At 44.4% G+C, this 17,783-nt stretch overlaps 1 protein-coding gene across 1 annotated transcript in view; it reads right to left on the reverse strand.

Moving 5' to 3' along the window:
- Positions 1–2,263: 2,263 nt before the first annotated feature.
- The window catches only part of LOC132384962 (alpha-2,8-sialyltransferase 8F-like), a 102,898-nt gene continuing 87,378 nt past the window's right edge, over positions 2,264–17,783 (reverse strand). The window contains exon 8 of the mRNA XM_059956654.1: positions 2,264–12,514. Within this exon, the coding sequence (XP_059812637.1) occupies positions 12,043–12,514 (472 nt within the window). The 3' untranslated portion in view covers positions 2,264–12,042. The remainder of the gene's footprint in view (positions 12,515–17,783) is intronic.

A 17,783-nucleotide genomic window follows, 5' to 3' on the forward strand; every position in this document is an offset into this window, starting at 1 on the left:
TATTCTCCAGAGTTAGAAGAAGAGATCTCAATAAAATTTGCAAAGATAGTTCAACAGATTAGATTTAGGAAAGATGTTTCCCCTGGCTGAGGACCCTAGAACCTAAAGAAGAAAGGATAGGCCATCTAGGAATGAGATGAGAAAGTTCTTTGCTCAGATGGTGGCAAAGCTCTGTCCTGAAAGGATGTGGAGGCCAAGTCCCTGAGTTAATTCATAACAGAGGTCAATATGTTTTGGGATATTGAGGAAAGCAAGGGGGAAAGTGAAGGAAAATGGAGTTTAGATATAACATCAGCCAAGATCTTGGTGAATGGTGGAGATGCCTCAAAGGGCTGGGTGGTCAACTTCTGCTCCCATTTCTTACATAATGTTCCAACTACAAAATATCTTCTCTGGGAACTTGTCTCCTGATTTTTGACTGTGTCATAGGGTGATGACAACTCTGACATCTGGAATATCAGAAACACAAACATATAAAGCAGAGATTCTGCAAATGTTGTAAATATTGAGGAACACACACAAAATGCTGGAGGAACTCATGAGATCATCTGTATCTATGGAGAGGGTCAACATTTCAGGTCAAGACCCTTCATCAGGACAAGAAAAGAAGGGGTCAGAAGCCAGAATATGAAGGTGGGGGGAGTGAAGCTAGGGAGTGATAGGTGAAGCTAGGTGAGAGGGCAAGTGGGTGAGAAGGAGTGGGGGTGACAAAGTAAGAAGCTAGAAGGAGATAGATGTAAGAGTGAAAGGGCTGAAGAACAGGAATTTGATAGGAGAGGACAATGGGAGAAAGAGAAGGAGCAGAGGCACCAGAGGAAGGTGATGGGCAGCTGAGAAGAGAAGGGGTGATGGGGAGCCAGAATGAGGAATGGAAAAAGAGAAGGGGGGGTTGGGAGACGAAGGATAGCTTTCTAGGCATTTCATTCTGGGTTTAGAATTTGCAACGGATCCTCTTGTTGAAAAGACACTTCCCACCCTTTTTTGTGAGATTAACTCTGATGTCACCACTAAGCAACCCAACTCTAACAACAATGACCCCTATTCTGTATTCTACATCCCCTCAATATGTTCTTACTTACTTCCTGTTACGCTGTTAGCGTTTAGGGCAGCATTGAAGGTGCTCCATCTCTGGCAGTGTTCAGAACTTCCTTCATCATGTCAGTCATGAAGGTCCCAAGAGGAGACTCAGATGTAGAAGGATTCTTAATTACTGTTTCCATAACAATTTTGTTTTACCAGTCAGGGTTGTAAGCCCTGAGCTGAGCCTCCAAACCTGGAGGACCACTGGACCACTCTTTGTCTGTCCTCTACCCTTTGACCAGTTTGGCATGGGTACCTGTCTACCAAGCAACAAAGCATAAAGCCCTGACTCCAGCCAACATAGCTCTCTGGGTCACTGAGGCACACAAACCTCCAAACCACAACAAAGTTGTGGTCCTCTTGGAGGCCCCTCAGTGAAAGGTTGGAAATTAAGCAGTGAGGCTCCAGGATGTGGATAGGTTTAGTGATCAGGAAAAGATCTGGCAAATGAAGCATTACATGTCAAATTGTCTCTTTCTGCAGGAAAAATAAGAAAAAGAAACATCTTATCTAAATGCTTAGAAATTGCAGTGCTCTGAGGTAGAGGTATCTGATAATACACACAAAGTGATGGAGGAACTCAGCAGAGCAGTTAGCATCTGTGGAGGGAAATGAACAGTCAACATTTTGGGCCAAGTCCTGATGAACAGCTTTGGTTTAACTTGGTTTGAAAATTTGACCAACAATAATTCTCAATGTAATATTATCCAACACTGAGGAAGGACTGTTTCAAAATAATCCTATTTAATCTTTCTAATTATGGAAAATTGAGCAATCAATGGCAGTAATTGAATAGGTACAAGGATGTAAACATTTGTCAATCATGTTTAAACTGATGTGCATGCAGGGTATCAAATTTGTTTTTTGTATATGGAAACACACAGATCTACAGGTGCTGGAAGGGGAAATAAAGACACGCTGGCTAAACTCAGCCAGTCAGGCAGCATCTGTGGAAAGGGAAACCATTCTGGCTTATGGTCTTATGGCTTCTTCCCCCTTACTTTCCAGTTCTGATGAAGGATTTCAGCCTGAAACATCAACTGTTTATTCCCCACCTAACCTGCAGAGTTCTTCCAGCACTTTCTGTGTGTTACTCAAGATTTCCAGAATCTGCAGAATTTCATGAGTTTGGGATGTGATGTATTCGTGCATGATTCACAAAGGAGAGGAATGCAGGTACAGCTAAATAGGAAAGCCAACAGTATATTATAGTTTATTGCTAGGAAAACTGAATACACAGCAGGGGTGTTATACTTCATTACATTGCTGAAGTCACATCTTGTGTACTGAGTAGTTTTAGTCTTGTTATTTAAAGATATTAATTAATTAGAAGCAGCTTAGAGAAACTTTACTGATACCTAGGATGAGTGGATTGTCCTTTGAGGAAAGGCTGGATAAGCTCGGCTTGTATCTACTAGAGTTCTGAAGAGTGAGAGGTGATAACAGAAACTTTAAAAGTCCTGAGGAGTTGCAACAGAGAGAATTTCTCTTTCCCAAAAGGCTACAGTAACAGGGGCAATTAATATTTTAATCCAAGTTTGACAGACATTTAATAAGCAAGATGATGAAAGGTTATTTGTGGCACACTTAATAAATAGAGTAGTATGGCAAAAGGGGCCAAGTGGCCTATTCCTGCTCCTAAATCATTAGTTTGTATGATTCTCTCCCCCAAACAAAGGAATTACATTCTCGCTGCTTCCACTTTCAAATCCTTTGCTCAACTTTAACAGAATTAGATCAACCTTTAATCTATGACATGGGGGCTTAATCTACACAACCCCTTTCATAATTAAATCATTTTAGCCCAGGTTTCATTGACATGAATTTTCCTTAGACCATTGCATTTTTACTTTTGTTTATTCTGTAAACTTTGTTCAGGTTGTTACTGTCTGCATCTGTGTGAAGATACTTTAGCAACACCACGGATCTTGGTGTCTAGACAGAAAAGCTGTCTCAACCGTCCAGTCAGAGAAGCAGTGGACAATATTTTTCATAGACAGCTCATCAGTTACAAGTTCAGAAGGTAGCACTAGTATGAGGTGTTAGTAGAAAACAGGGCAGGCACATCCTCCATTTGTCCTTCAAGATGTCAAGATGTCCACTGCAATACCCAGCACCTGCCAACCAGTGTCACCAATGTTCAATTTAAGTAGTTGTTCCAGTAGTCGGTTTTTTTCCTGCCTATTGAATCATCTTCAACTAGGGTAGGTATCCCAAGCACAAAACAAAAGCTAATTTGACCAGGAGAAAGGATTCCTTGAACTTAAGGTGCCAGTTCAGAACTTAAAGAAACATAGAAAACCTACAGCACAATACAGGCTCTTCGACCCACAAAGTTGTGCTGAACATGTCCCTACCTTAGAAATTACTAGATTTACTCATAGCCCTCTATTTTTCTAAGCTCCATGTACCTATCCAAAAGTCTCTTAAAAGACCCTATCGTATCTGCCTCCACCATTGCCGGCAGCCCATTCTATGCACTCACCACTCCCTGAATAAAAAACTTACCCCTGACATCTCCTCTGTACCTACTCCCCAGTACTTTAAACCCGTGTCTTCTTGTGGCCACCATTTCAGCCTTGGGAAAAAGCCTCTGACTATCCACACGATCAATGCCTCTCATCATCTTATACACCTCTATCAGGTCACCTCTCATCCTCCTTCGCTCCAAGTAGAAAAGGCCGAGTTCACTCAACCTATTTTCATAAGGCATGCTCCTCAATCCAGGCAACATCCTTGTAAATCTCCTCTGCACCCTTTCTATGGTTTCCACATCCTTCCTGTAGTGAGGCGACCAGAACTGAGCACAGTACTCCAGTGGGGTCTGACCAGGGTCCTATATAGCTGCAACATTACCTCTAGGCTCCTAAATTCAATTCCATGATTGATGAAGGCCAATACACTATATGCCTTCTTAACCACAGAGTCAACCTGCGCAGCTGCTTTGAGCATCCTATGGACTCGGACCCCAAGATCCCTCTGATCCTCCACACTACTAAGAGTCATACCATTAATACTATATTCTGCCATCATATTTGACCTACCAAAATGAACCACTTCACACTTATCTGGGCTGAACTCCATCTGCTACTTCTCAGCCCAGTTTTGCATCCTATTAATGTCCCGCTGTAACCTCTGACAGCCCTCCACAATATTTTGGCTCAGTTGGTAACATACTTGGCAATGGTAGTTTTGTGGGTTGAAGTCTCAGAGACCTGAGGACAAAAGATGTCACTGGTATGAAGTACTGAGACTTCAAATTGTCAGCCCTCTCAGGTAGACAGTAAAATTCCTATGTCTGTAGCGGGAATAAAGGTGTCAAGTATCCCATCAGACTTAGTATACAGAGCTCTGCCCATCAAAGTATTGCTCAAAGAAAAGTTCTAGCTCAGAATGAAGACATGGAGAAGGGAGTGAAAGTATCATTAGCAAATCTGCAGAATTATATGTGATGACGAAGAATTAAAGGCCATAAGAAGGGAACAGATGTGCACAAAGTAAAAGTGACCACCAAATCCCTAAAGGGAATGTGCAATAATAGGACTGGACAAAAAGAACAAAGGTTGCCATCAGAAAAATAACTGTATAAAAGAGTCATCAAAGATAAGGCAAACAACCACCCCAGAGATCAATCATCACAAAGATGTAAACTCACGGGTTGGGAGTCAGCAGAAGAAGTTACGAGGAATGTTGACAAGGGTAAGGCAGTGGATGTAGTCTATATGGACTTCAGCAAAGCCTTTGACAAAGTTCCACATGGAAGGTTAGTTAAGAAGGTTCAGTCGTTAGGTATTAATGCTGGAGTAATAAAATGGATTCAACAGTGGCTAGATGGGAGATGCCAGAGAGTAGTGGTGGATAATTGTTTATCGGGATGGAGGCCGGTGACTAGCGGGGTGCCTCAGGGATCTGTTTTTGGGCCCAATGTTGGTTGTAATATACATAAATGATCTGGATGATGGGGTGGTAAATTGGATTAGTAAGTATGCCGATGATACTAAGGTAGGAGGTGTTGTGGATAATGAGGTGGGTTTTCAAAGCTTGCAGGGAGATTTATGCCGGTTAGAAGAATGGGCTGAACGTTGGCAGATGGAGTTTAATGCTGAGAAGTGTGAGGTTCTACATTTTGGCAGGAATAATCCAAATAGAACATACAGGGTAAATGGTAGGGCATTGAGGAATGCAGAGGAACAGAGAGATCTAGGAATAACATTGCATAGTTCCCTGAAGGTGGAGTCTCATGTAGATAGGGTGGTGAAGAAGGCTTTTGGAACGCTGGCCTTTATAAATCAAAGCATTGAGTACAGAAGTTGGGATGTAATGTTAAAATTGTACAAGGCATTGGTAAGGCCAAATTTGGAATACTGCATGCAGTTCTGGTCACCGAATTATAGGAAAGATATCAATAAATTAGAGAGAGTGCAGAGACGATTTACTAGGATGTTACCTGGGTTTCAGCACTTAAGTTACAGAGAAAGTTAGGTCTCTATTCATTGGAGCGTAGAAGGTTGAGGGGGGATTTGATCAAGGTATTTAAAATTTTGAGAGGGATAGATAGAGTTGATGTGAATAGGCTGTTTCCATTGAGAGTAGGGGAGATTCAAACGAGAGGACATGATTTGAGAGTTAGGGGGCAGAAGTTTAAGGGAAACACGAGGGGGTATTTCTTTACTCAAAGAGTGATAGCTGTGTGGAATGAGCTTCCTGTAGAAGTAGTAGAGGCCAGTTCAGTTGTGTCATTTAAGGTAAAATTGGATAGGTATATGGACAGGAAAGGAGTGGAGAGTTATGGGCTGAGTGCGGGTAGGTGGGACTAGGTGAGATTAAGAGTTCGGCATGGACTAGGAGGGCCGAGATGGCCTGTTTCCGTGCTGTGATTGTTATATGGTTATATGATTAACCTCTTATTGTGACTGGGGCAGGTAAGATCTCAAATTAGCAGTAAACAGTGTATGTGCAAGTGTATGTTAAGTAATCAGTATATGTGACGCTTAATAAAATATTTAGAAACAAAACTTTGTTGAGTGATTGTTTGTTTAGAATCATTGTCACCAAGAGAGTCAGGCAACATACTATTACAGTTACATAGAAACATAGAAGACCTACAGCACAATACAGGCCCTTCGGCCCACAAAGTTGTGCTGAACATGTCCCTACCTCAGAAATTACTAGGCTTACCTATAGCCCTCTATTTTACTGAGCTCCATGTACCTATCTAAATGCCTCTTAAAAGACCCAGTCATATCTACCTCCACCACTGTTGCCGGCAGCCCATTCCATGCACTCACCACTCTGAGTAAAAAAAACTTACCCCGATATCTCCTCTGTACCTACTCCCCAGCACCTTAAACCTGTGTCGTCTTGTGGCAACCATTTCAACCATGGGAAAAAGCCTCTGACTATCCACACGATCAATGCCTCTCATCATCTTATACACCTCTATCAGGTCACCTCTCAACCTCCTTCACTCCAAGGAGAAAAGGCCGAGTTCACTCAACCTATTCTCATAAGGCATGCTCCCCAATCCAGGCAGCATCCTTGTAAATCTTCTCTGCACCCTCTCTATGGCTTCCACATCCTTCCTGTAGTGAGGCGACCAGAACTGAGTACTCCAGTACTCCAAGTGTGGTCTGACCAGGGTCCTATATAGCTGTAACATTACCTCTCGGCTCCTAAATTCAATTCCATGATTGATGAAGGCTGGTACATCATACACCTTCTTAACCACAGAGTCAACCAGCGCAGCTGCTTTGAGTGTCCTATGGACTCGGATCCCAAGATCCCTCTGATCCTCCACATTGCCAAGAGTCTTACCATTAATACTATATTCTGCCATCATACTTGACCTACCAAAATGAACCACTTCACACTTATCTGGGTTGAACATCTGCCTCTTCTCAGTCCAGTTTTGCATCCTATCAATATCCCGCTGTAACCTCTGACAGCCCTCTACACTATCCACAACACCTCCTACTTTTATGTCATCAGCAAACTTACTAACCCATCCCTCCACTTCCTCATCCAGGTCATTTATAAAAATCATGAAGAGTAAGGGTCCCAGAACAGATCCCTGAGGCACCCCACTGGTGACCGACCTCCATGCAGAATATGACCCATCTACAACCACTCTTTGCCTTCTGTGGGCAAGCCAGTTCTTGATCCACAAAGCAATGTCCCCCATGCCTCCTTACTTTCTCAATAAGCCTTGCATGGGGTACCTTGTCAAATGCCGTGCTGAAATCCATATACACTACATCTACTGCTCTTCCTTCATCAATGTGTTTAGTCACATCCTCAAGAAATTCAATCAGGCTCATAAGGCATGACCTGCCCTTGACAAAACCATGCTGACTACTCCAAATCATATTATAGCCCTCCAAATGTATATAAATCCTTCCTCTCAGGATCTTCTCCATCAACTTACTGCTAAGACTCACTGGTCTATAATTTCCTGGGCTATCTCTACTTCCTTTCTTGAATAAAGGAACAACATCCGCAACCTTCCAATCCTCCGGAATATGTACACAATGCTGGAAGAACTCAGCAGGTCAGGCAGCATCCGTGAGAAAAGAGTAGCCAACATTTCAGGCGGAGACCCTTCATCAGGAATGGGGGGGAAAGAGAGGACCGAAGCCCAGTAATAGAGATAGGGGAGGGGGTAGGGCCTAGAGGCGCCAGGTGGAAAACCAATCAGAGGAAAGATAAAGGGGGGAGGGGGAGGGGATAAGCATGAAAGAACTGTAGAGATAAAAAAGCAGAAAGTTGAAAGGGGAGAGAGGCAGAGAAGGACATGGGATAAGGGAAGGGGGAGGGGGAGGGAATTACCAGAAATTGGAGAATTCAATGTTCATACCACCAGGCTGGAGGCTACCCAGACGGTAGATGAGGTGTTGCTCCTCCAACCAGAGTTTGGCCTCATCATGGCAGTAGAGGAGGCCATGTATGGACATATCTAGATGGGAATGAGAGGCAGAGTTGAAGTGGGTGGCAACCGGGAGGTCCTGTCTATTGTGACGGATGGAGTGTAGGTGCTCGATGAAGCGGTCTCCCAATCTGCATCGGGTCTCACCAATGTAGAGGAGGCTGCACCGGGAGCACTGGATGCAATAGACGACTCCAGCAGACTCGCAGGTGTTGCCTCACCTGGAAGGACTGTCTGGGGCCTGGGGCCCGGAATGGTGGTAAGGGGGGAGGTGTGGGGACAGGTGTAGCATTTGCACTTACAGGGATAAGTGCCGGGTGGGAGTTCTGTGGGGAGTGATGTGTGGACCAGGTAGTCGCGGAGGGAATGATCCCTGCGAAAAGCAGAGAGGGGTAGGGAGTGAAAGATGTGCTTGGTGGTGGGGTCCTGTTGAAGGTGGCAGAAATTGCGGAGGATAATATGCTGGATCCGGAGGCTGGTGGGGTAGTAGGTGAGGACAAGGGGAACTCAGTCCCTGTTGTGGTGACGGGAGGATGGGTTAAGGGCTGAAGTGCGGGAAGTGGAGGAGATGTGGGTGAGGGCATCTTTGATGATGCCAGAAGGGAAACCAAGATCCTGAAAGAAAGAGACATTTGAGAAGTCCTGGAACGGAAAGCCTCATCCTGGGAGCAGATGTGGCGGAGATGGAGGAACTGGGAATAGGGAATGGTATTTTTGCATTGGGCAGGGTGGGAAGAGGTATAGTCAAGATAGTTATGGGAGTCAGTGGATTTGTAGAAGATGTCTGTCTCCAGAGATGGAGACCGAGAGATCAAGAAAGGGGAGAGAAAGATGGACCAAGTGAATTTAAGGGCTGGGTGAAAGTTAGAGGCAAAGTTGATGAAATTGACGAGCTCAGCATGGGTGCAGGAAACAGCACCAATGTAGTCGTCAATGCAGCAGAGGAAAAGTTGGGGAGTGGTGCCAGTATAGATTTGGAGCATAGACTGTTCCACATAACCCACAGAGAGGCAGGCACAGCTGGGGCCCATGCGAGTACCCATGACTATGCCCTTGATCTGGAGAAAGTGGGAAGAACCAAAGGAGAAGTTATTGAGAGTTAGAACAAGCTCCGCCAACCGGAGGAGTGTGGTGGTGCTGGGGAACCGGTGGGGTCTGTTATCCAAAAAGTAGCGGAGGGCTTTGAGGCCTTCTTGATGGGGGATGGAGGTGTATAAGGATTGAACATCCATGGTAAAAATGAAGTGGTCGGGGCCGGGGAAGTGGAAGTTATTGAAGAGGTGAAGGACATGGGATGTATCCAGGATGTAGGTGGGGAGAGTCTGAACTATGGGGGATAAAATGGAGTCCAGGTAGGCAGACACAAGTTCGGTGGGGAAGGAGCAGGCTGAAACCATGGGTCTGCCGGACAGTCAGGCTTGTGGATCTTGGGGAGGAGGTAAAACCGAGCTGTGCAGGGTGTGGGAATTATGAGTTTTTTGGCTGAGGGAGGAAGGAGTTGATGAGGTTGGAGATGGTGTGGGAGACAGTGGATTGATGTTTACTCGTGGGGTGCTGTGGCAGGGGCAAGTACGAGGAGGTGTCGGAGAGCTGCCGCTTGGCCTCAGTGAGGTAGAGGTCAGTCCGCCAGACTACTATGGCACCACCTTTGTCTGCAGGTTTGTGGTGCGGTTGGGGTTAGTGCGGAGAGAGTGGAGGGCACTCTCCTCCGGAACCTCTCCCGTCCCCATTGATGGTGCAAAGATCATCACCAGAGGCTCATCAATCTCCTCCCTCATGTCCCACAGTAGCCTGGGGTACATTTCGTCCGGTTCCGGCAACTTAACTAACTTGATGTTTTCCAAAAGCTCCAGCACATCTTTTCTTAATATCTACATGCTCAAGCTTTTCAGTCTGCTGCATGTCATCACTACAATCACTAAGATCCTTCTCCATAGTGAATACTGAAGTAAAGTATTCATTAAGTACCTCTGCTATTTCCTCCAGTTGCATACACACTTTCCCACTGTCACACTTGATTGGTCCTATTCTCTCACGTCTTATCCTCTTGCTTTTCCTTAATCCTGCCCGCCAAGGCCTTCTCATGGCCCCTTCTGGCTCTCCCTAATTTCCTTCTTCAGCTCCTTCATCATACATAGCCTTATAATCTTCTAGATCTCTATCATTACCTAGCTCTCTGAACCTTTTGTAAGTTTTTCTTTTCTTCGTGACTAGATATATTACAGCCTTTGTACCCTTTGTACCCTACCATAATGTCCCCGTTTCATTGGAATGTACCTATGCAGAACTCTACACAAATATCCCCTGAATATTTGCCACATTTCTTCCGTACTTTTCTGAGAACGTTTCCAATTTAAGCCTCCATTTTCCTGCCTGATAGCCTCATAGTTCCCCTGACTCCAATTAAACGCTTCTCTAACTTGTCTGTTACGACTGCCCATATTTTATAGATCCAGATGGACAAGCTGCTGCTACAATACATATAATTTGATTCAAAAGTCTTACTTAAATGCACATGTTCACTCCAACAAATGACAAAAGTAGTTTCGTTTTTGCTCCACTTTTACTAATTGTTCCATTAAAATCAGTTCTAAATGCTTTTGATGCAGAAAATACTGGAGGAACTCAGCAGGCCAGGAAGCATCTATGAGAAAAAATGCAGTTGACAGGTCTCGGCCCAAACTGCAGATTTTCTTTTCTTAACTACTTTTAATGCTATTCATTACAAAACTGTAGGGATGTGATTTTTTGAGTATCTTAAACATGGACAGAAGTGACTTACAGATGACTGTATAAAGGAAATCCGCTTGTTAAACAGGGATGGCCAGTATTCTGAAGAACAGTAAGAGTGTTATCCCTTTGTCCTTGACAACATTTGTGTCTACAATTGGTCATTGTGTTGAAGTTGTATGATATTGGTGAGGCCAAATTTGGAGTATTGTGTGCAGTTTTGGTCACCTACCTACAGGAAAGATATCAATAAGATTGAAAGAGCACAGAGAAATTTTATAAGGATGTTGCTGAGACTTGACGATCTGAGTTATAGGGAAAGGCAGAACTGATTAGGACTTTATTCACTGCAGCGTAGGAGAATGAGGGAAGATTTAATAGAGGGGTATAGATAGGGTAATTTCAAGCAAGCTTTTTCCACTAGTTTGTGTGAGACTAGAACTGGAGCTCATAGGTTAAAGGTGAGAGGTAAAATATTTAAGGGGAACCTGAGAGGGAACTACCTCATTCAGAGGGTGATGAGAGTGTGGAACAAGCCACCAGTGGAAGCGGTGGATGTGGGTTTGACTGCAACAGTTAAGAAAAGTTTGGAATACATGGATAGGAGGGGTACAGAATGCTATGATCCAGGTGTGGGTTGATGGGACTGGACAGAATAACAATTCAGCATGGACTGGATGGGCTGAAGGAGCTGTAATGCTCTATTAGTCTATTGTCACTTTGCTATTTGTGGGAGTTTACCATGGAAAGTTGGGATGCTGGGCTTCCTGTTACAACTCTCCAAAAATAGTTCATTGAGATATTATGAAAGAAGTTACCAGAAAATGCAATACTTCTGTTCTTTACTAGTCTGAAGTTTTTAAAAGTGAATGACAATAGTATATCTATGACTTAGGCTCTCAAAATCATAAAAGGGCAAAGAAAAAGCATGGTTATACATCAGGTTCTTTGTGTTATCCTAACTCGAGATCTTCCTATTGCCTACCAGCCCTGAGCTGTTCATTGGACCACCCTCATCTCCTTTGAAAACGTGGCCTCACAGCAATGATCCTACATATTGATTGGTTAGTTGTTCATGACCCTATGATAATTTCTCATTAATGTGCTATGCACAGCCAAAATGTCCAATCATCAGGACTTCCTCCAACTGGGAAAGATCAACAAACACTACACAACCAATCAAATACAAGCCATCAGAAACTGAAATCCTGAAGGTTCTACTGATTGGAAGTCAAGCTAGTTCTTATTTAAGCCCAGTTTTATGGCCAGTAGTCTAATGTTCTAAAGACTGAGAGTTAAATGTCTATTTCTTATGGATCTATCTGGCATGGAGCCATTTGAAGTTTGACAATTCCTTTACTGTGCATCTGCAGAAGCTGTTGATACTCTAATGGCATGGAGTGAATATCAGGCTTGGGGAGCTGATTGTCAAAGTAGTGATGTGAGACAGCCTGCCCATCTACATTTTCCTTAAAGGGCCAAAACCCATAAATCAGCACTTGTTCACAAAGTTCTAGTGCCATGCTTGTGACCATTATGCCGGTGGAGAGACGGTTTGCTCTTACACCCTTAGAATGCCAGAATTCACTCAGATGTTTTAGGTACACAGGATTGAAGAATACCACTTCCTGTTTGGCCTGAAAATCCTGGAGAGTGTAAAGAGCCCTGAAGGAGAGAATTGTGTTCTTGGTGTAGGAGAAAGCAGGCAAGAGAAGGAGAGCGTCATTATAGATGGTCAAGTTGGTGAAAAACGGCCTCCTCCTGTCTTGTAGTTCTCCATACCTGTCAAGAGGAAAACACTCATTATTGCCACATTGCCAGTCCAAACCCTTCTCCACACCATGTTGCAATTCACTCAAAGCAATAGTTTTGCCAACATTCCCAAGGTTCTCAATTACTGCAACTGACAAGGTGATGGGAAGTGAATGAGAAAAGTCCAGCATTCCATCATGGCTGACTTATTACCCATCTCAACCCCATTCTCCTGTTTTCTCCCCATAGCAATAGACAATAGGTGCAGGAGCAGGCCATTCAGCCCTTTGAGCCAGCACCGTCATTCACTGATCTTGGCTGATCATCCACAATCAGTACCCTGTTCCTGCCTTCTCCCCATATCCCTTGACTCCGCTATCTTTAAGAGCTCTATCTAACTCTTTCTTGAAAGCATCCAGAGAATTGGCCTCCATTGCCTTCTGAGGCAGAGCATTCCATAGATCCACAACTCTCTGAGTGAAAAAGTTTTTCTGCATCTCTGTTCTAAATGGCCTACCCCTTATTCTTAAACTGTGGCCTCTGGTTCTGGACTCCCCCAACATCAGGAACATGTTTCCTGCCTCTAGAGTGTCCAATCCCTTAATAATCTTATATGTTTCAATCAGATCCCCTCTCATCCTTCTAAATTCCAGTGTATACAAGCCCAGTCGCTCCAATCTCTCAACATATGACAGTCCTGCCATCCTGGGAATTAACCTTGTGAACCTATGCTGCACTCCCTCAATAGCAAGAATGTCCTTCCTCAAATTTGGAGACCAAAACTGAACACAATACTCCAGGTGTGGTCTCACCAGGGTCCTGTACAACTGCAGAAGGATCTCTTTGCTCCTATACTCAGCTCCCCTTGTTATTAAGGCCAACATTATTTTTCACTGCCTGCTGTACCTGCATGCTTACTTTCAGTGACTGATGAACAAGGACACCTAGATCTTGTTGTACTTCCCCTTTTCCTAACTTGACACCATTCAGATAGTAACCTTGACACCGATTAATCAATCTCCACCTTAAATATATTCTGTAAACTGGCCTGCACAACTGTCTATGACAATGAATTCCACAGATTCACACCCTCTGAAGAAATTTTTTCTCATCTCTGTTCTAAATGGATGTCCCTCAATTCTCTGATCCTCTGATCCTAAACTCTCCTACTACAGGAAACATCACATCTACTCTGTTGAGGCCTTGCAATATTCAATAGTTTTCAATGAGATACCCCGGATTCTTCTAAACTCGTGAATACAGACCCAGAGCCATCAAATGCTCCTCAAATGTTAAGGATTGCATTCCTAGAATCATTCTCATGAACTGTCTCTGAACCTTCTTCAAAGCCAGCACATCTTTTCTGAGATAAAGGGCCCAAAGCTGCTCACAATACTCCAAGTACAGTCTGACCAGTGACTTATAAAGCCTTATCATTACATCCTTGCATTTGTGTTCTAGTCTGTCCCCCAAGGCTGGTCAGCGTTGTCAGGTCTTTCCATGATGGCATGATGTCCAGGGTCATTGAAAAAGGCTGCACCTCTGACCCCGTCCTCATAACTAATGGTGTCAAGCAGGGCTGTGTCTTCGTGCCTACTCTGTTCAGCCTGTTGTTTGCCATGATGCTGTTCTCTGCTCCCACAGACTGATGCGGGAATAGCAATTCAGTACAGGACGGATGCTTGCTTCTTTGGTCTGTGATGTCTCAAGGCCAAGACCAAAGTGCTGGAAGCAATAGTACAAGACTTTCTCTTTGCAGATGACTGTGTTCTTGCAGCGCACGGTGAAAGGGATCTGCAGGAGCTCGCTGACTGCCTCACTGTGGCAGCAAAGAAATTCAGCCCAAACATCAGCCTGCAGAAAACAAAAGTTCTAATTCAACCTGCACCCCATACCAACCCTGCGGAACCACAAATTGAGATTGAAAGCACGCAGCTCAACAATGTTGATGCCTTCACCTACCTGGGAAGCTGCCTCACCTCCTCCTGCATTCTACATAGAAACATAAAAACCCTACAGCACAATACAGGCCATTCGGCCCACAAAGTTGAGCCGAACATGTCTCTACCTTAGAAATTACTAGGCTTACCTATTGCCCTCTATTTTACTAAGCTCCATGTACCTATCGAAAAGTCTCTTAAAAGACCTTATTGTATCTGCCTCCACCACTGTTGCCGGCAGTCCATTCCATACACTCACCACTCTCTGAGTAAAAAACTTACCCCTGACATCTCCTCTGTACCCACTCCCTAGCACCTTAAACCTGTGTCCTCTTGTGGTAACCATTTCAGCCCTGGGAAAAGCCTCTCACTGTCCACACGATCAATCATCTTGTACACCTCTATCAGGTCACCTCTCATCCTCCTTCGCTCCAAGGAGAAAAGGCCGAGTTCACTCAACCTATTCTCATAAGGCATGCTCCCCAATCCAGGCAACATCCTTGTAAATGTCCTCTGCACCTTTTCTATGGCTTCCACATCCTTCCTATAGTGAAGTGACCAAAACTGAGCACAGTACTCCAAGTGGGGTCTGACTAGGGTCCTGTGTAGCTGCAATATTATCTCTCGGCTCCTAAATTCAATTCCACGATTGATGAAGGCCAATACACCATGCATCTTCTTAACCACAGAGTCAACCTGCGCAGCTGCTTTAAGTGGCCTATGGACTCGGACCCCAAGATCCCTCTGCTCCTCCACATCCCTCTGCCACACTCCACACTGTCTTACCATTAATACTCTATTCTGCCATCATATTTGACCTACCAAAATGAACCACTTCACACTTATCTGGGTTGAACTCCATCTGCCACTTCTCAGCCCAGTTTTGCATCCTATCAGTGTCCCGCTGTAACCTCAGACAGCCCTCCACACTATCCACAACACCCCCAACCTTTGTGTCATCAGCAAACTTACTAACCCATCCCTCCACTTCCTCATCCAGGTCATTTATAAAAATCATAAAGAGTAAGGGTCCCAGAATAGATCCCTGAGGCAACATGAGTGAATCTGCTGATGCTGGAAATAAATAAAAACACAAAATGCTGGCAGAACTCAGCAGGCCAGACAGCATCTATGGGAGGAGGTAGTGACGACGTTTCGGGCCGAAACCCTTCATCAGGAGTCCCTGAGGCACTCCACTGGTGACCGACCTCCATGCAGAATACAACCACCCTTATCCTTCTGTGGGCAAGCCAGTTCTTGATCCACAAAGCAATGTCCCCCATGCCTCCTTACTTTCTCAATAAGCCTTGCAAGGGGTACCTTATCAAATGCCTTGCTGAAATCCATATACACTACATCTACTGCTCTTCCTTCATCAATGTGTTCAGTCACATCCTGAAGAAATTCAATCAGGCTCGTAAGGCACGACCTACCCTTGACAAAACCATGCTGACTACTCCTAATCATATTATACCTCTCCAAATGTTCATAAATCCTGCCTCTCAGGATCTTCTCCATCAACTTACCAACCACTGAGGTAAGACTCACTGGTCTATAATTTCTTGGGCTATCTCTACTCCCTTTCTTGAATAAAGGAACAACATCTGCAACCCTCCAATCCTCTGGAACCTCTCCAGCCCCCATTGATCATCGCCAGAGGCTCAGTAATCTCCTCCCTCGCCTCCCACAGTAGCCTAGAACTGCACAGTCTAGATCAAGAGGTCTCAAATAGACTTGCAAAAGCTGGGGTATCCTTTGGCAGTCTATGGACACATGTATGGGGAGAATGTGGCATCCGGCTGAAGACCAATATGGCAGTCTACAGAGCAGTCATCCTGACTTCTCTGCTGTTTGGCTGTGAAGCATGGACTAATGCCACAGGCACATCAAGATGCTTGACCAACTGCAATGCCTTCACAATATCATGGGCATATTGTGGCAAGACAGAGTCCTCACCACAGAAATGCTACAAAGGGCTGAGAGCTCTGGTACAGAGACACTGATCATGAAGGATCAACTTCAATAGGTTGGACATGTGATCCAGAAGGAACACAACCACCTTCCAAAGATGGTATTCTTTTCCTAGCTGGCACATGGCACCAGAAAGCAGGGAGGCCCCCAAAGACTGAAAATCCTGGCGCTTGGCAGTCTACACATTCGAAAAGCAGTGGCTGAAGGACCTCGATCAGGATTGCAAGGAGAGACAACCCGACCCTTCAATAGCCATAATATGCCTGACCTGTGGGCACATCTGCACTTCCCAGTTCGGGCTTCACTCTCACCAGAGGCATCACTGACATCACTATTATTCCCAATGGACTTCCAAGATAGAGAAAGAGAGAGTTGTCAATGAAATACCTGATTCTTCTAAACTCCAGTGAGTACAGACCCAGAGCCATCAAATGCTCCTCATATGTAAACCCTTTCATTCCTGGGATCATTCTCATGAACCTCTCCAATGCCAGCACGTCTTTTCTTAGGTAAGGAACCCAAAACTGTTCACAGTACTCCAAGTGCGGACTGACCAATGCCTTATAAAGCCTCAGCACTACGTCATTGTTTTTGTGTTCTAGTCCTCTCAAAACAAATATCAACATTGCATTTGCCTTCCTTACCACTGACTCAGCCTGCAAGTTAATAATCAGGGAATCCTGCACGAGGATTCCCAAGTCCCTTTGCACTTCAGATTTTTTTAAATTTTTTCCCCATTTAGAAAATAGTTCATGCTTTTATTCATTCTGCCAAAGTGCATGACCATGCACTTCCCTGCACTATATTCCATCTGCTACTTCTTTACCCATTCCCCCGATCTGTTTAAGTCCTTCTGCAGACACCCTGCTTCCTCAACACAACTTGCCCCTCCACCAATCTTTATAACATCTGTATTTTGGCCACAAAGCCATCAATTCTTTCATCCAAATCACTGACATATAAAATGAAAAGAAGCAGTCCCAACAGAAGCACATTTGGAAAGCAGTGAAATCTTCGGACAAAGTCAGCATGGATTTGTGAAAGGAAAATCATGTCTGACGAATCTTATAGAATTCTTTGAAGATGTAACTAGTAGAGTGGATAAGGGAGAACCAGTGGATGTGGTATATTTAGATTTTCAAAAGGCTTTTGACAAGGTCCCACACAGGAGATTAGTGTGCAAACTTAAAGCACAATGTATTGGGGGTATGGTATTGATGTGGATAGAGAATTGATTGGCAGACAGGAAGCAAAGAGTGGGAGTAAATGGGACCTTTTCAGAATGGCAGGCTGTGACTAGTGGGGTACCGTAAGGCTCAGTGCTGGGACCGCAGTTGTTTACAATATATATTAATGATTTAGACGAGGGAATTAAATGCAGCATCTCC

Source organism: Hypanus sabinus, chromosome X1 (assembly GCF_030144855.1).
Source record: "Hypanus sabinus isolate sHypSab1 chromosome X1, sHypSab1.hap1, whole genome shotgun sequence".
In the NCBI taxonomy this organism is placed as follows: domain Eukaryota; kingdom Metazoa; phylum Chordata; class Chondrichthyes; order Myliobatiformes; family Dasyatidae; genus Hypanus; species Hypanus sabinus.